General features: G+C 35.9%; 1 protein-coding gene across 19 annotated transcripts in view; it reads left to right on the top strand.

Moving 5' to 3' along the window:
* DST (dystonin) overlaps nt 1–22,354 on the top strand; it is a 506,627-nt gene that overhangs the window by 422,309 nt on the left and 61,964 nt on the right. For 16 of the 19 annotated variants that reach the window (XM_033217522.1, XM_033217521.1, XM_033217502.1 and 13 more), the window contains 8 exons: nt 5,527–5,688; nt 7,178–7,348; nt 9,962–10,128; nt 12,304–12,463; nt 12,662–12,988; nt 13,513–13,597; nt 14,703–14,944; nt 15,871–16,077. In XM_033217522.1, the coding sequence (XP_033073413.1) occupies nt 5,527–5,688; nt 7,178–7,348; nt 9,962–10,128; nt 12,304–12,463; nt 12,662–12,988; nt 13,513–13,597; nt 14,703–14,944; nt 15,871–16,077 (1,521 nt within the window). The remainder of the gene's footprint in view (nt 1–5,526; nt 5,689–7,177; nt 7,349–9,961; nt 10,129–12,303; nt 12,464–12,661; nt 12,989–13,512; nt 13,598–14,702; nt 14,945–15,870; nt 16,078–22,354) is intronic. The other 3 variants (XM_033217511.1, XM_033217518.1, XM_033217515.1) reach the window with 1 other exon arrangement.

Raw genomic sequence — 22,354 nt, 5'->3', positions numbered from 1 at the left:
CCTAAGGAGGACCAGATAAGAATCTTTGGAAATGGCTTTTTTTTTTTTTTTTTTTTGAAGCTTAATAGTACACCATACTTTCTGTTTACTTGAAACGATTGCTGGATTGTACTGCCCTGGGTGTCTAAATGTCTGGTGTTTTTTTTCTTCCTTTGAGTAGTTCTGAATAGCATTGAAGAAGCTTAAAACAGGAAGAAAACCTGCCTTTTCAATCAAGTTTATTTATAGCTACTCCCCCCTCCAAAAAAAAAAAAAAGTAAAAGAAAAATTAACTTTCTCATAACGTTAGACTTATTTTTCTCTGAAGATTTGTTCTTTGCCTTGATGTGAACAATACCAGGTCCCTGTGTTTGTCTTTTAAATTTCTGGAGCATGGTTTATTTACTAGAATGGTGGAGTTCTGCAAGCCATCTTTAAGTGGATTACAGTTAACCAGAGCTCTGCCGAAATTAACATTCAGCCTGTTAAAATGCTTGCTCATTTGGAAATTTTAATCTGGAAATATCAGACTAAAAAGGGAAATGGACTGACAATGGAATGTTCTGAGTGTTTGAGCCACTGTTAAGTGTGTGTTTGTTTATTTTCTGTGTTTTGGAGTGTGTGAACGGGAACTTTGGGAGCTGGGAAAGGTGGACAAAGGAGATTTTTTGTTCTCTGTTACTGATGCACTTTATTGTTTAGAATCATCCTAAAGTCAACCAGGTAAAAGGATAATTGCATTTTTACTGATGCACTGCTGATGACCTTAAACACCTCATATATTATGACATATATTATTTGAGCATGTGTCTTTATGCTGAAGACACTTTATAGCTCTGTTCAGAAGTATACTTTCTTGAAAGATGCTTTATCTTATTTCTTATTGTCTGTGTCAAGAGCTGCAATATTCGTTTTAACTATCTGCAAAATGGGGAAGCCACTCAGCAGACCAGACTGTTTACGTCAGAATCCCCCATGTGTAGGGAAGGGTGAAGAAGAGGAGGACCTAAATATCGAAGACTGTTACGTCCCACAGCGGTCAATCTATGATACTGTTAGACTAAATGAACAGATAGACTCTGGTTCAAAAGGTAGTCTATCTTCCAGGCATTTTACAGATCGAACTTTACCCTACAGTCACAGAACACTGGATGTTAGTTCTTTATGCTCTAATGGTGCCCTTACTTCTTCCAGTGTATTTGAGCTGAGAGGTCGGGAAGCTAACAAACTAGATGAAAAGATGATCTTTGATGCACTCAAACTAAATAGTGATATCATTCGAACCACAGGATTACCTAAAGCCAAATCTCATGCAGAAAAGAAAGAACATAGACGGTCATGGCGAATGTTTGTCCCGACCAATTTTATGGATTATGCAAACAAAAGTGAAAGCTCTTTTGTTGAACCTACTGATATGTCAGATGCTGTTACCAAGGCCAGCAAGTGCAGATGGGGTACTAATTCTCTCACTTCGGAGGAGGATGACTCTGGTTTATGTAGCCCTCCAGCAGAGAGGGAAGAAAAACAGGGCATTTTAACTGGAGACCAGTCACGAATTAGAAGTTTGTCTTCTGCTGAAGATATTCATGTAACAGACCAATACAGACCATTTTTTTCTGTTAATTCCATTAGCGAACAGAAAATCCCACTGCTTTCATGTCAAAGTGCCCACCCTGATGAAAATTTCAAAATGATTTTACATGATGTTTCTCTACTAGAGGAAGCAAAACGTTTAAACGGTCAAAGGGAAATCCACGATGAAAATTGTTGCCTGCGGAATAATTTGAAAGAGAGCCCTGTGAAGTGTGACCCATTAATTATGCCAAGAAATAGAGAAAATGAACATATTTTTAACCTTGCAGAAGAGGACAAAACATACGGACCAGGAGAATCCCAGATCACAGCACAAAGTAGGGAACTCTTGAAGGATTCCCCTCAAGATTTAGATCTCTCTCACACAGATCTAGGGGAGAGTGATGTAGATTGTGGTAGCACCAACGTAGTAGAAAATGTGACACTTTTGACACAATATGATTCAGGAGAATGTAATATTGCATCTAAAGGGGAACTGGAGGCTCCTCTTTCTGCCCAGGAGAGCGAAATGCTATATAAGAAGTACTCCCTGAAATTCATACCAGCAAGAAAGAAAGCAGCACCCAGAAAAACAGGGACCCAGGCAGGAATACTGGACACTGTCTGCAATGGCTTTCAGTTGGTTCAGGTAATTCATGGAAATATGAAACTCTGCAGTGTCAAAAGTTTGTGGTTCCGCTAAAAGTTTGTGGTTCTGTTTCAGAGTGGTCACTAGTGTTTCTAATAATAATCAAATCCACACTGTTGTTTTGGGGGTTTGACTAGCACCCTGCAAGATGCCACATATTGATAAATTGATCATTATAACAAATTAATAGGGACTGTTTTGGAGAAGAATTGTTATTCCCAGCTGTTCAGGGTCCTGTTATTGATTGTGCAGAAGGTGAGCATTCCCCTTCATTTAGAAGGCCTCCACTGTGAATATGTTAATGTTAGGCTTTTATGCAAATTGTGGTAAAGACACTGCCATTTAAGGACCATTATATTGGATTTATTAAGTTTGAACTGGCTTAGTCATGAAGGTACAAACAGTATCATATTGTTATGGTCTGCAAAGTACTCTATCCACATTAAGGACCTTTTTTAATACGTTGAAAAATTTCTCTCAGGAGCTCTGCATATGAGAGTAGAGTTAGTATGCTGTACTTTGCAGGCATTATAACTCCCAGCTTTTTGTGAGTGGTGAATGAGGTAAGAAAGTAAAGGGTGCAGGCTTGTAATAAGTAGAGGTTGTTTGTCAAGCCTGTAATTTTTTTCTTCCCACTCAGATTGAAGTTCAGCTATTTTGGTACTTTTACTAAACTCTTCTGGTAAACTTTGCCTCAGAGGTTATTTTATTTTATTTTAAACTTCTCTTCATGCTTGTGTGCTATCGGTTAGATTAGGGGGAAAGTCTCGCTTCATAAGTATTTTGTTAACATTGACAGATAAGGAACTTAGACAGTATCAAAACAGTTCCTCTTCTCAGTCTGTGAAATAATTGTTCTTGTTATGCCCTTTTCTTAGGCATGCAGTAGATGGCATGCTAATTAAAAAGCTTAGCAAATTAACTTTTTACTGTAAAGGATTGTCAGTTTATTTGTGGAAAACAATTTAAATCTTAGGGGAGTATATACTCCTTAGTAATTATCTTTTTAAATTCTTTGTATATTTTTGGTGGCACTTTAGAAAATTATCAGATTTACCTAGATCTGCTCTGATATATACCCCTGAAATTAATTTAAAACCAAGATCAGAGGTTAAGACAATTTAATAGAACATTATTATTACCCTTTTGTCCTGAAAACTATATAAGAGGGAAAATAAAACGTTTCCTTGAATCTTTATTTACAAGTTCCTGGAATTTAAAAGGTAGCAGTTTTTGTACACCCCCCCCCATCCCCACTAAGTAGTAAAACATATCCAAAGCTATTAGTCCTAGAAGTTATAACTTAGAAAGTGGTATGGAAATGAAATTGAATTATAATGCCAAATTCTATCTTTAACACTTTGTTCCCAAGTGTCTGTTTACATATTTGATAAATTTTACCTTTTTGCAAAATTATGGAGACTTCCTAAGTGTTTTCCTCAGTGATTTGGGTGAATCTTGTAATTTATTTGATTATGTGTAATTGATTTTTAAATATTTATTATTGTTATATGTAAACTGCCAGTATGGAAATTGTCTATATGTATATTCTGTGGAAAAGGCAGTTTGAGTTTTTAGCTATGAGGAGATTTTAGAGAAAATGATCATTAATTTGTTTGCTGTTCTCTAATTTACTCATATATACAGTAACACAGGAGTATCCTGTATGCTAGGCCTTAGACCAGAGTCTGGAGGATTTGTCTCCTGCAGCCTCTACATCTTTCAAAGTTATTTTTCATACTCTGTCTGTAAATTTTTTCTTAAGTGCTATTTTAATATGTGCCTTTATTCTGTTTCCATGTATTATAATTAACTGTCCAATCATTGGTATACTTATATAGTACCCTTCAGGATAATGACTCAGAATCTCAAACTATGTTTTACCTTAATATCTATGTGAAACTTTCCTTCCTTAGTTCCAATAATTTATTTTCCTCATGGCATCCTCCAAGCCCTATATTAAAAACATATTATCTATGAAAGAGTTGGCTCACACCTGTAATCCCAGCACTTTGCAAGGCTGAGGTAAGGAGGTTGCTTGAGCCCAGGAGTTTGAAACCAGCCTGGACCACATAATGGGACCCTGTCTCTACCAAAAAAAAAAATTCTTTTAATTAGCTGGGCATGGTGACATGCACCTGTGGTCCCAGCTACTGGGGAGGCTAAGGTAGGAGGATGGCTTGAGCCTGGGAGACAGAGGTTGTAGTGAGCTGTGATTGTGCCACTGCCTTCCAGCATGGGTGACAGAGTGAGGCCCTGTCTCAAAAAAATAATAATAATATTGATGTATCCACTCCCAGTATTATCTGTTAAGGGGTTGATGTCATCTACCTAAGATAGAAATACAAATTTCTATACTGATATTAATTTGGCAAATAAATATTGGGTACATATTACATGGTAGGTACCTTGGTAGGCCCAGGTCATAGAACTACTGTAAGGAAAACAGAAATTTCTGCTTTCATGGCACTTGTATTTTAATCTAGCACATTAAATCCTTTGCCAGTCAGAGGCAACTGGGGAACCATAAGTTGGATGGGATAGACAATAAGAGAAAGATTGCTGGGAAATGACTGTCAGGGCAGGTATGGGTGACAGTGACCACAGAGTATCCAGAGTTGCTGTGCTAGTGAGGTGTGTGATCAGATCCATGGGGTGAGATCATTGCATTTCTTAAGAGTCCACTGGCAATTTCATAGACATTGAGGAGGCTATTTGTGTAGGGATCCATACTATTGCAGCACATGCCTATGTATTTTTCATTTTCCTATCTCTATATTTTGGCCCTCCTGCCAACCCATGTTTTGGCCACTTGGCTCACCTCATCCTGTCCCTGATTTTCCATTTCCAATGTGTGTCTCAAGCTTCAGTTGCCAGCTAGCAGCAGCCATTCTTAGGAGAGCCTATTAGGATTGCCTTGCCCATGAAGGCTCATTTTTTACTTATTTTATGTTTTTGCTCTTTAGCATTTTCTGTAAATCTTTTTCTACAGTTAAACTGGGAAAATAGAAACATTCTCATCCTATGATAAGTAATAAAGAGAGGAGACATGTACTGTCTTCTTGGTTTTATAAGTAACTTGATTAAGTGTACTCAGAACATCATTCTTTAGTATTCTCAAATGCTTTTGATGTGCTATTAATTTATATTTAGTTTCTTTCTGTTCTTCAGAAGGTAGCTATGACCTATGGCTAGACAATAAAAATTACCTTTACCTCTGTAATAATTGATAGTTTCCACAACCTGATGCCTAAAGAAATGCTTATTATATATTTGGTGGTTGATAAGTAATATAACTCATATAATTATGACTCTTTTAACTGCAGGTATTCCAGAAAGAAGAGATTGAACCCTTGCAAGGTAAACAGCAAGATGTAAACTGGTTAGGTCAAGGCCTTATTCAGAGTGCTGCCAAAAGCACTAACACTCAGGGCTTGGAGCATGACCTGGATGATGTCAATGCACGGTGGAAGACTCTCAATAAGAAGGTAATTTTCTCACCCCCTTCATTGCTATTTTTGCTGATGATTATTCATGAGCATTTGTTATGACCATGAATCATATTTATGGTAACCAAACTTTTCTAAATATGTCTATTGTCTTATATTACTGTAAACTGGGTAGCTCAAACTCAGATGCCTACTGGAGCTAGGTAGGGAATCTAAATGAAAGGAAGCAAACTGGGTAAGACAGAGCCTCTCCCTGCTGTTATCTCGCCTTTAATCAAGACATGGTCACAGTTAGAACAGTGCAGGTATGATGGGCACATGCATCTGTAAGGGTACCAGTCACTGCTTAGTTCTAGAAGATCATTGACATGTAGGGAGGTAGGCCCACTGGTGCCAGATATTCTATTTACTTTCAAAATAACCTGGAAATCTCACTTTCTATGTGACACCTTCCTATTTTCAAATATCAGCAACTAATTTCACACTGTGCAAACAAAGCTATATCTTTATGTCATTCCTGGACTAAGTCCTGCCACCCTCACTATAGACCATCAACCCCCAATTACTTGTAAGATGTAGATCTAACCTTTTTCTAAATTCCCATGAGAGAAACCACTAGAAATAATGCTCTGATATCTTAGGGAAATAACGCTGACCATACGACGGCAGGCAGCTCTTATGCGACATAAATTATCAGAAAATTATTATGGGATGGCAGTGCATATCTGGTTGTGGCAGTGGTGGTTATTCTTGTTGTTTTCTTTCCATTGAAATCTTAAGCAGGTGCCAGGTCTTGAAACTATATTATTCATTCTTTAAAGTCTGATACATATTGTAGTGCACCTTAAACACAGTTGGAATGCTGTGTCAGGTGTAAATATAATCCATAGCACTTACAATATCTTGCCAGCTACTTTATTCAGTCCAAAAGGAAAATATCTGTGAGACAAGCAATAAGATATCTCTATGTAGGACACAGAGACTCCATTTACTAGAAGACAAAGGGCCTGGTTGGTTGAAAAAAGACTCCAGAGCTTGGAGCTAGCAGAACTTAATTGGATACTTTTGTTATTCTTGCCTAGCAAAATACAATTCTGATTCTCTCTGCTATAATAGTTCCATTTATTCTTAGTCTTTTAAAAATCGTTATCTCTGATATTTATCAGAAGGAAATAAAATGCGATATTGATAAAAATGACTAATGTGTTGTTTCTTACGATAACTCTAAAATATTTGAATCATTCATTGCTAATCATAAACGTATTAGACAATTCAAAAATCTCCAAGATTGAGTGCTCTCCATTGACTATTTGTGATGGTGACCTTATTTTCACGCCTACTTGCTTAAAGTTTGTCTCCTTTTCACTTGTATCCTGCCCACTGTCGATGCTTTGGGTAAATTTTAAGTGAAAAGGAAAAGAAAATTTGCGAACACATGGGAAAATAAGCATGTAAAGTAGTGATCTGTGCTCAGATTGCATTATTTTGTGAAACAAATAAATAAGTGGAAACAATTGGCACTTTGCAGGTGGCTCAGCGAGCAGCCCAGCTGCAGGAGGCCTTGCTGCACTGTGGGAGATTCCAGGATGCCCTGGAGTCCCTGCTTAGCTGGATGGTGGACACTGAGGAGCTTGTGGCCAATCAGAAGCCCCCGTCGGCCGAGTTCAAAGTGGTAAAGGCCCAGATACAAGAACAAAAGGTAAGTTAGTCATGCTTTTGTGTTGTGTTTCATATTGAATCTTAATAACAAGAGAAAAAATACTCTTTGTGACTCTTTTAATTAATGGGATAACCTAGTTAACCCGTTATTGCTGCTGTAGACATTATTTTGTTAGTCATTCAACAAATATTTATTGAACATCTACCATGGGCCGGGCCTTGTTCCAGATGCTGGGAATATATCCCTGAATAAAAAAGATGAAAATTTCTCATTGAGTTCGAAACCAAGTGGGAAGGGTGTGGCAGGATTGAGAGACAATAAGTAAAGTAAATAAATGCATGATGACAAGTTAGCAAGTGATGAATAAAGCAGAGATGGGGGAGAGGCATCAGGAAGTAATAGAGCAAAGATGAGGGACCCAAAGAGCTTGAATGGAGGAAGGGTGTGTGTGTAATTTTAAATAGGGTCATCAAGGAAGGCCTCACTGGCAAGATGGCATTTGTATGGAAATATCATTGTTCCCTTACATATTAGGTTGATCCCTATGAAATTGTCTTTTTATATATTAAATATTGAAAGTTTCTTTTGGTTCAGCCTATTACTAAAGAGACAAATATTTGATTCATATATGCTGAGGAATGTGCCATTGTGTCTTTTGACACTACTAAAATGGGGCCAATTTGGGAAAATAGGGTCTTCAGAGGGATGATATGTTCCTGAGAGTGACCACACGATAGTTTTTGTGCCCCTGATGGCAATGGTCAGGTATGAAGCATTTAATACTACTTTGAGTAGTAATCAGCCAGCCATGACTTGAAATGACATGTGGGAAGGATCCTAGAGCATGGCGTCCTGGTAAGGTTGCTCCCCTCTGGAACTTTAGAAAGAAGTGGGTGGATTATGTTAATTACTTTAATTTAAAACTTGAAGACATTTTTACAAATTTTACATTTTAAAAAAATTTATTAAAAAGATACATTTTAAATTTCTCTTTCTGTGCCTGGCTTATTTCATTTGGCATGGCTAATAATAATGTACTGTATATTTCAAAGTTGCTAGAAGAATAGATTTTAAAGGTCCTCACCACAAAAAAAATGATGAGTAGGTGAGGTGATGGATATGTCAATCAGATTGATTTAATCATTCCGCAGTGTATACATATATCAGAGCATCGAATTGCACCCCATAAATTAAATTATTATTCATCAATTAAAAATGGAAAAAACAAAAATTCCACATTTACCCTCAATTTCTTTTTTGTATTTAAGACTTACTGTTTACTTTAATTTCTACATTTAATACTGTCTCCCTAAAAGTTTTTGAAAACTTCAGCATATTGGGAAACTATACCAATTAGAAATAGATTTAGAGGTAAGGATTAAGGAAACATTTAAGGAAACATAACTGGAAACACATTGCATTTGTGTGATTTTTGCATAATACAATGTCTACCATTCACAATTTAAAGTTAACTCCCAGAGTCATGATGCTTAGCCGACAAAACCTATTAATTGATTTTGCTTTTTTAATTGCTAGAAGCTTTGTTATTAAAATGTATCAAAGTAATTAATTCTTGCTGCCAGAGCACCTGTTGTACTTTGATTATATCATGATTTTAGTATATAAAAACCTGTGCCAACAGTTTGTATGTCTTACCCTTCTCTTTAAACAAGTTCCTCTTACCTTCTGCCTTGGTGGTCTTGATCTCAAAATACTCTGTTCGCTTTTTACTTCTGGGTAACTGTCAAATCTTTAATCCTTAATTATCAGTCAGGATCATTAAGGAAGCAGTGAAGCATACTGTTTTGTACACTTAGGCCTTCCTCATTGCTGGCAGCACAGTGCCTGTGCACAGCAGTTGCTCATGAGCTATTTGTTTGATTAGATTAGAGCAAGGTAAAAGGCTTCTTACAACAAACATTTCATTTCAGGTACTTTGAAATGTTTACTTAAAATCAAATTGAATTTTGTTTCTGGTGCTAAATCCTGAAATATTAGTCTTATTTAGCCAGCCTTGGAGATTTCTGACATCTTCTGCCCTCTCTTCCTGTTGGCAATGATGTGTAAAAGCTGTTTGAGTTTGCAGCCTCACACAGATTTTAGGAGCCAGTCCCACCTGGTAAAAGGAGCCAAGAGTCTCTCGTTTCGTTTTACCCTTGTTAACTTGTGAACTTGGGCTGAGTCTTAACTTCCTTGTCTATAATGGATTGTTTAACTTGGGAAAGGGTTTTGAAAACAGTAATGATTTATAGGAACCTTTTGCATCTTGACAGGGCAGATAGTTGAATGTTTAAGGCATTCTTATTTCATTACAAAAATGGAGATTTTGCACTTTTTTCATGATTCATTGGAGTTATCCTAAACGGCACCTTCTACCATATTATTCTATATTAAAAAATTAATAATGAGTTTAGTGGCCTTACCAATATTAGTTTTGTCTACTATGAGAAGCCCCTGCCACGGTGTCTGACCCAATAGTAATAAATCATTAGACAAATGAATTACCTTTAAAATCCCACTTTTCACATCCTTTCATATGTGCATACATACAAAATACATTTTTGTCATATTTCAGAGGTACTTAGAATACGTTTTACTTTATATTCATATAATTATTCCCTTGCTTTTTTATATTTAATGTTTTGTCTCAAGCTTCTTCAAAGATTGTTGGATGACCGCAAATCTACGGTGGAAGTAATCAAACGAGAAGGAGAAAAAATTGCTACAACAGCAGAGCCTGCAGATAAAGTGAAAATTTTGAAACAGCTCAGTCTCTTGGATAGTAGATGGGAGGCACTGCTTAATAAAGCTGAAACAAGGTAACTTATATACTTCCAGTTCTTTTGAAAGAGTAGCAGTGGCCTCTGTCTACAAAACTGACATTTTGTATTTCGGTAATACTTTTCTTCAAATCATGATTTTCCTGTGTTTATCATGTATGTGAACAGAGATAGCAAAGATTGTAGTGCCTCTTTCCTCATTCCTCTAATGGTAATGGCTTGTCACCTCTATGTTCCAACTTTTTAAGGAAAGCATTTCCCTTGGGGGTGGTTAATTCATTTGTTTATTACATAGTTACTTCCTGCTTACCATGCATCAGGCACAGAGTTAGGTCTTATGTTATAGGGTACAGTCTAAGAGGGTTTATAGTCATTGAGAAGTAATGATAAATGTCATGTCTCAAAGTAGAAATACAGGTTGCTATAGGTGCATATGACAGGAATAACCTAGCCTAGGGGCAGGGAAATGACAGTTAAGCTAAGTTTTAGAGGGGAATGGGAGCTAAGAAACAAAGAAGGTAGAAGGGTGCTCTAACTTCATGAGGGCTAGGAACCCTAGAGCCTGGCTCCACTGGGTGTTTGTTCTCAACAATTTTATTCCAGAACCCCAACCCATATTTCAGTATCTGCATTGATGCCACATTGACTAACCATAGTAGTAGCTACATTGAAGAGTCATCACCTAGGCTGGTTGGGTTGAAGATAGATAAAAATAGAGGAATCACTGACTTGAATGAGTATGTTACATAAATTCCCGCCTTCTTTGGAACCAGAATAGTAAAGAGAAGGATTTGTCTAAACTTCAAATACACAGTATAACTAATTATAGCTTTAGGGCCATAGAATGAAGTGCTCCCAAAAAGGTGAAAAATCTCATATTGTCTTTTGATATGTGTCAACAGATTAACCATTCTGTGTAGTGCCCTGGGAGCTGTGCCCTGGCTGCCATGGGAGATACTCTCAGTAATATTAAAATAATAAATGAGTGAATGTCTAGATCTCTGCTTTATTGCCATAAATAGTCTTCTTTTCCTAAAACTTTCTTCACAGAGATATTAAATTGAGGGATATTGGTAATAGTTATGATTCATGCCCAGATTTACTGTGGACAGTTTAAATCATAGTAAGTGAAATCCCATCACAGAATAGTTATTTCCACTGATTTTAGATGATTGGATATTTGAATTTAGTAAAAAAGGTCATAGATAGTGATAATCCAGAGGTAATTATGAATATAGTAATTTTATTCATTTTTTAGGATCAAATGTATCAACTGAAAGTTTTTAAAAATATGTGTGTATTTTGATGTTATAGAAATTACATTTAATAACTCGTGCCAATTTTCTATAATTCCCTTCTTCCTCATAGAAAGCTAATTTTTCAAAACATGTAATTCCCTGAAAATTAAACATGATAAGAAGTTGAGGCAACAGTATCTCTTGATCCCAGCAGAAATTATGTATACAGGATTTGATAGTGAATCAGGTACTCCATATACAGACCAGAACAATAGCTTGCCCTAGATAAATACTGAGGGCGGTGGAAACAGGTTTTAGCTTTAGTCCTCTGCAACTGAGGAAACGTGTTTCCAAAGGTATTTTAAAATGCCAGTAAAAGTCCAATGAATAGTCCTCCTCTGTTTGTGATATTTTAATCCGTAAAATATTAATATTGGTTTTGGGAAGTAAACCTAACACTGCGCTTTTATAAAATAGGGAATCACTATTCCACTAAGCATTGGAGGAAGAAGCTATGTATGCTCTTTAAAATTTGAAACCCGTTTTGACCATTTGATTAAAAGCAATCTCAGTAACTGTTGCTCCAATTGAAATTAATATATAAAGCACTTAAAATGGGGCCTAGCACAGAATATGTGTTCAATAAATTTTACCTGTTGTCATTACTATTGCTACTGTTATTATTATAACATTGCTCTCATTATTATAACTGTAATTATTGGAAGTATTGTTACAAAAGATTACTTCAGACTTTCATGAGATTCACGAACTTGAGGATGATCTGTTGTTCAAGTTTAGTTGTTTTTAACAGAAGAATTGTTTTAATATGTTCTTTAAATGTTAAGAGATTTAAATTTTAACCTAAGATAGTTTCTACAGAAAATGTTTAGAATAGATTGCAGGAGCATGACTGAAGATTTTTGTTGAATATTTCACACATTCTTCATCACTAAATGACCTTTTGGCACATTTGTAGGAACCGTCAGTTGGAAGGTATCTCGGTGGTAGCACAGCAATTTCATGAAACCTTAGAACCACTGAACGAGTGGCTTACAACCATAGAAAAGAGGCTGGTGAATTGTGAACCCATAGGAACCCAAGCATCTAAACTTGAGGAACAAATTTCACAGCACAAAGTAAGATATAAATCACACATTAGAGAGGTTCAGTTTTTCTTGTGTGGTTTTGTGACATAAATTTGAGTTATGTACTATTGTTTTATTTAATTGCAAACTAAATCCATTTCACATGTCATGCTTTAGTTTTATTTATGTTTTCATTTTTATTTGTCCATTCTTTTTTTTTTCTTCTTTATTTTTTTAAACTTTGTTTAGGCCTTAGAAGATGACATCATCAATCACAATAAACATTTACACCAGGCTGTTAGCATTGGCCAGTCCTTAAAGGTTTTGAGCTCCAGGGAGGATAAAGATATGGTGCAGAGTAAATTAGACTTCTCTCAAGTGTGGTACATTGAGATTCAAGAGAAAAGTCACAGCAGGTCTGAGCTCCTCCAGCAGGCCTTATGTAATGCTAAGATTTTTGGGGAAGATGAAGTTGAACTGATGAACTGGCTGAATGAAGTGCATGACAAACTGAGCAAGCTCTCAGTCCAGGATTACAGCACTGAGGGGCTATGGAAGCAGCAGTCTGAACTTCGGGTATTTTAATTTATTTTATTTTATTTTATCTTATTTTTTCATTTCAATTGTCATTTCTTAGTCCTTATTTCTGTGTCATTTTATGTTTATGATGATTTTGATGAATCACTGTACTCAAAAAAGACTGTTTATACAGATTACTTTTAATGAAGTCATTTTAAAGAAAAGAGTGGCTCTATTCAATTAGCTGGATATTTCACTCTTCATTTTGCTATTTTATTGTTGTATACAAAGACGTATATTAACCAGTACTTCAGTACGTCCACAAAGCCCATTTTCATAGGGCCCTAGGTATTTTCTGAAAAGGCATATGCTGTGAATTATGGTAGACGAACATGGGACATGGGGCCTGGTGGTGAAAAGAAGAGGTTTAACCATGGGAACAATAAGAACATTTGAAAATGTGAGATATTGACTCAAATATGTCTCTGTGAAATCTAATTAAAGTTCTCTGAGATTAACTAATGTTAATGCTAACTTAAATGTTTTTCCCCCCCACATAAAAATGGTACCTGTGTTTTTAGGTTCTGCAAGAGGACATCTTACTCAGGAAACAAAATGTAGATCAGGCTTTACTAAATGGTTTAGAACTACTTAAACAAACCACAGGTGAGATATCTTTCAAATCAAATCATCATGTGGTCAGCATTTTATATTGTTTTCAAAATATTTTAGGGATGGGAGAAAACCAAAACACTTTATAGTTTTTGGTCCAGTCCAAGACTTTCATTCTGGAGAATACTTTGAAGACCAATCAAGGGGGTGGTTAGGATATGATCTCACTTTTTTCTCATGATCTCACTTGAGTTCTTGATGGAATTTGTGTGTATTACTCATAACATAAAGCACTTTGGCACGGGAGCTCATCAGAGAAGCCCAGGACAGAGTCACATTACTTTTCCACTTGTGAAAGGCAGATGAACACGTAGGTTGTAGACAATTTCTTTTTAAGATAGATTGCATTGCAGTGGCACACAGTATGGCTATGTGCAGAGCTATACACAGGCTGCATTTCTTCATGTCTGAATCACTGAGAAAACTGATACATAGTTTAGTATCTAGATGAGATTTTTAGGACAACTCAGGGAAACTAGTTTTAGTGATTCCTTTGGCCATAGGAATTTCACTATACCTATATCCAGTTCAGCAATATGTATATGTTAGGGGCAAGTACCATTTATTATGTATTGAAGAAATTAAATGTAGAATCAAGAGCTTTGAGCTAGACATCTAAAGCTCAGGACACAATTTTTCTGTGTGTCAAAAAATGAGGTAGAGGCAAATAAAGATCTGTTGGAATAGTGCAGATGAGTAATGATGAGTAACTAAGAGCAGAGAGGCTAAGTATCTTGCCCAAAGTAACCAGCTTTTAAGCCACGCATGAAGTCAATATTTGAACTCAAGCAGTTTTTAACCCCTATTCTTTGAAAACAAAGTCTCTTACAGATAGACACAAAAGTACTGCTTTTCACATAACTAAAGACACTTAGCCTTTTCCAGTTTCTACATTTGTATTTTCAGAGTGATTTAGATTTGCCTGAAGTCTTGGGAAAGATTAAGATTTAGAAAAGGGCTTCTCTTGAGTAGGATTATCTTTAGAAAAATGTCTCCTTTTGTTCTCTAGAAAATTTCATCAGTGTTCCATAATATCTGAAGAAACCCTCCCCCTGCCTTTTTTTCTTTCATAAGAAATAACGTGACTTTGAAATTTTAGGTGATGAAGTTTTAATAATCCAAGATAAATTGGAAGCCATTAAAGCAAGGTACAAAGACATTACTAAATTGAGCACTGATGTAGCCAAGACTCTGGAACAGGCACTGCAGCTTGCAAGGCGGCTGCACTCCACACACGAAGAGCTGTGTACCTGGCTGGACAAAGTGGAGGTGGAATTACTTTCATATGAAACTCAGGTTCTGAAAGGAGAAGCAGCAAGTCAAGCACAAGTGAGACAAAAAGTAAGCTCTGATTTCTGCATTTTGGATTAGTCTTTTATCTTTTAGGGAGTCTTATTCACACAAAAATAAAATTATATTTGTCTTATGTCATTACATATGCTGAAGGATGCCTTGGTGGGTGGAGACCCAATAGAAATTGGCAGCAGATCAACTGTTTAAACTTTTAAGAGCCCAGATGAAAAGTTGAAATGAAAACAGTATATTATAATTGTTTCAAGAGTCTTATATCTGGGAGTATAGTTGATTACCCAAGGGAAGAATGATGAAAACAGAAAAAAAAGGAAAATGATCATTGTTTCGGAGATACACATAATTTGGTTGGAATACCAATATTTCTATAAGATAACATGGGGTGGGTTTTCTAATTGTATCACAGAGGTAGTATACTGCATGGTAATCATTCCTCTTTTCCAAGATATCAGCCTCTGTTTTTATCATCCTTGAAGTATGATCACATGTGGGTGAAAGAGAGTTGGTGAGGTCAGGCTCACTGAGCCTGTAATGAGTCTACTGTCATGATTTAAAGCCAGTTTGTCCTCATTTTGAGAGTCACTTAATTCTGGCTTGGAATATCCTGTTCATTTTACTTTTCTGTTACCTGATTACTTAGAGGTTCTCAGAAAGCAAAGAATAATACATGTTAACTTGCTTGTTTTTGCTTCTGAAATTTTAAATATTTATATTAAATTTCAAAGATAAAATCTTGCCATGTCGACAAATGAATTGTTCTTTCAACTTCTCAGGAAACATTTTTCTTTTTGCAAAATAGCTTTAAATAAAAAAGGTTTATTTAACTTAACTGAAACTAAGGGAAGGGGGAGTGGGGCAAACCATCACGTTATTCGCCTGCAAAGGACTTGAGCTCCAAGAACAGTTAAAGTCTGTTGAAGCTCTTAAGTGTTACTTACTTATTTGTATGTTTTCAGGAACTGAAAAAGGAAGCTAAGAACAACAAAGCCTTACTGGACTCCCTTAATGAAGTGAGCAGTGCTTTGCTGGAACTGGTACCATGGAGGGCAAGAGAAGGACTTGAGAAAATGGTAGCTGAGGACAATGAACGCTACCGATTAGTGAGCGACACCATCACTCAGAAGGTGGAGGAGATCGATGCTGCCATTCTGCGATCACAGCAGGTAGGGGAAAATGGTTTGTTGTCTAGGCAATAAATTTTCTCCAGCTGTTCCCAGAGCCTTTACCTGAACAAAGATGCCTGTTAATACTGTTTCCATTCATTTGCTGTGCTTCCAAAATGAAAGGGTAGATTTGAAAAGAAGTTGACTGGGCTCCTTCAACGTCTGAGCACCAGGGCAAGGCTAATCTGTACATTGTTAACAGCCATCTGCCTCATTGTTTCACAGATTTATCCTTACCAAGTCAGACACTGCGAAGATCCGCCCAGCTTTCCAAACAAAATGCTTTTGTCTACACATATGCATATTGCTGCTATTAATTTTTATGTATTGACTAAGTCTAATCTGTATGTGAGTAAATACTGTGAATTGTTATGTAAGGATGTATTAACTGTTCATTTACAGAAAGCTGGGGCAAAGAGAAAGTTTTCTTTTTAAAAAGGAAGCAGTTTTGTTGGTAATGTGAAGTTTTTTTCTGAAGATGAGAGAAGGGGGAAAAGATGATAGGTTCTGATTTGTCTGTAACTCCTGCAGAATGTATACTCCCAGAGTTTTATAGGCATTCAGCCCTTAGCCACAGCTCCCTGGGAAGACTATGGGCAATGAGTGGGGTCCTGGAAATAGAAATTTATAATACATGTGTTGATTAACTTTAGTTGAAATTTCTGAGAATATTTACATTAAGTCATCAGATTTACTACAAAGTTTATGTGTGGGGGTAGTATGATATTGCAGTGTACTTTAGAACAGAGTTTGTGATGGTGTATGACTAAGCTTTCACTAGTGTGAGCCAAAAGCAAGAAGCATAAATCAAGCAGATTCTATGGGAGCATCCAAAATTAATTTTCTAATGTTGCCATAGAAATGGAATTTATAGTTAGTTCTAAAGCATAATGTTCCACTCCTCATTTTAGTGCTGTGCTGTAGGATCACAACAACTGATGAAATATAGTGATAGCAAAAGCCCTGCCTAAGAAATTTTTGTGAAGGAGGGCATTCATGCTTAAGGAATGTATTTGTGTGACTCTTTTTAAACAGAGGAGTTTGTGTGCCTCATTATTACAGGAAAATGAGGGTGTTTATTTGTGAAGTTTATTCAACTATTGAAAAATATATTTTTTTCACTGAAATGTATTTGAACGTTTCAGAACTGGCATCTTCTCTAAATAGCAAGAAAATTATTCTGTACTCTTGGGAGTAAGATTTTCTTGAGAAGTTGACTATGGTTGGCTGGTTCAGTAAAGTGAGACAGTAATAAGGGCACGGTCACAGATTGAGTTTTCATTGGTTAGTAATCTCTGGTATGTGTCAAGGTCATTAACTGTGGCCAGGTTCTTCAAGGTTTTGCATATGTTTTCCAAAGGTGTGGGGGAAAGTAAGTCAGCATAAGTCTTCCGGAATCCAAAATATATATCCTTTAGGAAAATAATGATTTTTGTTTTTGTTTTTTTTTCTGATAAAATCAGTCCTTATTTAAAATTTCAAGATTTTCTCAAACAATACAGAAAAATTCATGAAAGAAAGCATATGTAAGCAATTTGGTCTGTATCCTTCCAGTCTTCCTCTTGAGAGAGAAGAATTTATGTAGTAAAATCCTTTTGCAAGAGAAAGACAATGTATATAGTAAAAATCTTACTACCAATAGATTACACATCTTAATGCCATTAATATCTTCTGGTTGTTCATGTGTGTATTTTTATCTTCATTTCTTTGAAATACCTGCAAGTCTGTCCAATGAAAATACCTCCAGTTAGGCTACATAGACACACAGATGTTCAGAGCTGAGAGGAACGTACACAGCCTGCGTGGGGATGAAGTGACTTGCCTGTGGTCTCACGAGCAGTAAGTGGCAGAGTAGCAACTAAAATTTAATCCATATTTCATTCTCTCTCACTGCTGTGCCTCCTCATAAATTATATATAGAGAAAAACCCTCGAGGGTGGTAAACCATTTTTTTCTAAACTTCTTCAATCTGCAGGTTCCATTATTACAACAAAGTAGAGGTATATAATGAGAATATTTCCAGCTATAAAGACTGTGGAGGATGAGAATGCAACACTAGAAGGATCATAAAACATTACTGTGTAGGGAAACCCCTAAGAATAGAGTAGTAGGTGGAATAGAGTAGTAGGTATCTGTCTTCCTGGTGTGGCAGAGATTTCGCACTTAAAAGATAAGTTTCTAAACTCATAATTTCAAGTTTATAAAGGAGCTAATATATCACCGAAATATTTTATAAGGTTACCTACTTATAGATGTTTGGAATTAGGACCAGAGTACAGTTTAATAAAAAATGTTTGTTTTCTGTTTTACCCAATAACAGTACATCCATGAAATATAAAAAGGAGTGATGAAAAAAACGTATCTTTAGACCTGAATATTAGCCACATATTTTGGACTATCTGTTTTATATTGTTTAAGCAAATTACCATTCTGAGTCTCTTCTCCGTATGAAATATGGACACGGTATGACCTGAGCTCACCTTTTTAGACACACATTTAGTCATATGCAATTTATTAACAGTGACTCTTCCCCCAAACCCCTGCCCCCAGCCTACCAATACTCACACGTGATGGGGTAAGGACATGTGCCTTAACTAATACTTCACAATTTTAAAATTTTTAGATTTAATGATTTCTCCCAGTTAAATCAGGGAGAGTTAAATTAGATTTTAAATGACTAGGTGTTCTGTTTTCTGAGCAGAAATATCTCTTAAGATACTTCATATTTTTTCCCAGTTTTAAGGTTGCATGTATACAGATATACCTCCTTTGTGCCAACCTGCTTTTTGGAATTTAACAAAAGCATAAACAGTTTGTCAACTGTGAAGCCACAACCACAGAATGTATTGACTTCAAACATCAGTGTGGAAGATGTCAAGAAAAACATGGAAAAGACTTAAAAGTTTGAAGGGAGAACAGAAGGGAACATACAGATATCTTCTAATTAGCATATACTTTGTAACCACCATGTATAAATTTAGGTTTTTAAAAAGTTTTGATTTGACAGGGTTAGATTTTCTTGTTAATCCTATATCACAATAACAGTTTTGAAAAGATATGCTATTGAACCTTCATAATATAGGTGTGAAGGTCCTATTTGTTATTATCTGAGAAATAATTGAAAAGCCTCAGTAATGGGTGAATGAGTAAGAACTTGTACATTTGCTGATACCACCCACCAGGCGCCCAAGTCTCACTCTAGATTTGCAGGCATTGATATTCTGAAAAGGGTATTATTTTTTAAAGCAATTGGGTCTATTCATTACTTTTAAGAAAAATCTGAATGGGACAAGGCAGCTTAGTAAATAATGATGTTGAGCTAAACTGCCTCCCTTTTACAATACATACCATTATCTGAGTTATAAACTACGTATTTCTGCATTTTAAACCTACGCAGAGTAGCATATCTTTGTTGCTTTCTTTCTACAAGCTTTGTGGAAATGGGGAAAGGCACTTTTGCTTGAAAAATGTACAGACTTGGGTTCTGAATTCGGACTACCTTGATTCTTTAAGCCTTAGAGCAATTCATCATCCTTTGCTTCTTATAATGTACAGTTGTCAGTAGTTGCTAAAATATGTATATCTCACCAAGTTTGGGAATCCCAAGCATTCTTCAGCAGTTCTAATTGCTTGGCTTATGTAAGTGGGCCCCGTAATAACCCTGTTAGAAAGGCCCTTGGATTGGTGGTTTGGGTGCAGTTAATGCAAACAACTCATTGGGTCATTAGGAACCAGCCTGGAGAAAAATACCACCTGTTTATTTCTTTTAAAGGACCAGAAGGAAACATCTCCTACGGAAATGAGATTTGTTTAGACCCTCCAGGTGTTGTGGATGGGAAAATATGGGCTGTATTATAAATAATGAGAAGCAATGTGGGAGGAAATGCTAATCAAAAGAAAGTGATAAGATCCCCAGTCAGGGGAAGGGAGTAAAAAGGGTGTCCTTGAGGTTAAGGTTTGCTTATCACTTTGCCTTAAACCTCTATTAAAACCTATTATGTATTGACTGTTGTGATATTTGGCAGTCCAGAAGTCAGACCACCTTCGTTAGAATCTCAGACTCAGCATTTACTACCTGAGTAACCTTTGGTAAATTAGTTAACTTCCCTTTACCTCATTTTTCTAAGCTGGAAATGGAGTTAGTTAATGGTAATACTCACATGATGCAGCTGTCAGGATTAAAGGAGGTATTGCATGTTAAGCACTTCGAACAATGTGCTCAGTAGGATGTTGGCTGTTACTGTTTTAGAGAGTGTTTTTCAGGCATATTTAGACGTAGCTACTTAAAATGTCTTGCAGTAACTTTTAGAAAATTCCTGAAATGCTAATTCAACTATAAATAGAAGTTACAGTAGCTAGAGTTGGTGGTTCGACTCCTCTGATGCTATTAAAGTATTTACCCAAATGTAGTTATGGATGCCAAGATTATCAACATTTTATATTAAGTCAAATTTTGCTACTCATATGAGTAGTAAACAAATTTACTAAGATTTGGTCTAGTATATTTCTCTCCATGTTGCTTACATGTAAAATGAGCCATTTTTATGGTCTGTTAGAAATGCACGTTAACTAGTCATTTGAGTGAGTCATAGGCCTAAAATGCCTTGCCTTACTATAAATTACTTAATGTAGATCCTGTAGCTACTCCCTTTGTTACTTAACAATATTTGATAATTTAATTTAAAAATTTTCTCAAATGACAGATGGGAAATATCTGCTTGAAGTCTTTTTTTTTTTTTCTTAGCAGAGCAAATGTTTGACTTGATCAAAGAAACATTGTTTGGATTTCAGCTTTCCTCTTTTGGCACCTTAGCTGGTATCACTGTACTGTTTATTGCTGGAAAGTTTTTTGTATCTTTTTTTTAAATACGGGAGTGTTTAGATATAGTGTTAAATCTAGTTTAAATATAGTGTTAAACGAATATTAATATTTCACAGCGTGACTTTCTTTATGAGGGCACTCATTTAAATACTGTCCGCTGAACACAAACAGGTGGGGTGTCACTTTATGTTTTTTTCAGGAACCAGTACAAGAAAAAAATTCATAACTGTTAAATTTTATTCAGATATCTTGCTGTATTTGCCCTCAGATAGAAAGGCCTGGACTGTTTTTCTCTCTTTTATATTCTTTAAGTGAATCATATAATCAGTTTTTACCTATAGCTTTATTGTATATGCCTTGAAAAGTAAGAATCCACATAGAAGACTCTTTCACTTGTTTTTCGTGGGGATTCTTTCTCCACATCTGAAGCTGCTGAATTAGTTGATGAAATGTTTTTCTTTTGTTTTCATATTGATCAATAATTGCTAATGAATAACTCCATTTGAAATTAAATAACATCACAGAAACTGTTGAACCAGATTAAGATAGATTATTTTAAATGCTTTCTTGATTTCCTTGTAATTACAGAAAGTCTACCTATAAGCTTAACAATATTAAATTTTCAATGTCAAAAAATAAATTATACCCCACGTTGATGAAGTTACAGCAAAACACTGCTTGTGGGAGTGTACATTAGCACATTCTACCTGAAGGGCAATTGGGCAGTATATATCGAAGAGAGCAAACACAAATAGGAACTTATAGGTGAGAGGTTACCCACAGAGTTGTTTTTCTTTTAAAAATTTTTAATTTAATATATTTTCTTTTAATTTTTAATTTTTATGAGTACATAGTAGATGTATATATTTGTGAGGTACATAAGTTATTTTGATACAGGCATACAATGTCTTATTAAAATTAAACCTGTTTTAAGTTAATTGTAAATGCACCTGCAGCTGTAGGAAACAATACAGAGAGATCCCATTGTATCCTTTACTCAGTTTTCCCCAGTGGCAACATCTTTATAGTAAAATATCACAGGCAGGATATTGACATTGATATAGTCAAGATACAGAATATTTCCCTCACCACAAGAATCCTTCATGCTGCTCTGTGAGCCATACCCATTCCATCACATCCTATCCTCCCTGACTTCTGTCAACCACAAAGCTTTTCTCCATTTCTATAATGTTATCATTTCAAGAATGTTCAAGTATTTTTTCAGTCACAACCTCTTTCTCCTCTCCTTCTGGGACTCTGACAACATGAATATTAGGACTTTTGTTGTAGTTCCACAGGTTCCTGCAGTTCTAATTATTTTTTAAGTTATTTTCTATTATTCAGTGTGGGTAATTTCAATTTCTAAGTGGTAATTTATTTTCCTTCACTGATTCTTTCTTCTGTCCCCTTCATTGAGCTCATCCACTGAGATTTTTATTTCAGTCGTTTTTCAGT

Source organism: Trachypithecus francoisi, unplaced genomic scaffold, assembly GCF_009764315.1.
Source record: "Trachypithecus francoisi isolate TF-2019V2 unplaced genomic scaffold, Tfra_2.0 Lachesis_group10, whole genome shotgun sequence".
NCBI classification, from domain to species: domain Eukaryota; kingdom Metazoa; phylum Chordata; class Mammalia; order Primates; family Cercopithecidae; genus Trachypithecus; species Trachypithecus francoisi.
The sequence above is the reverse complement of the archived record's forward strand: the minus strand, read 5'-3'. Positions and strand labels throughout refer to the sequence as shown.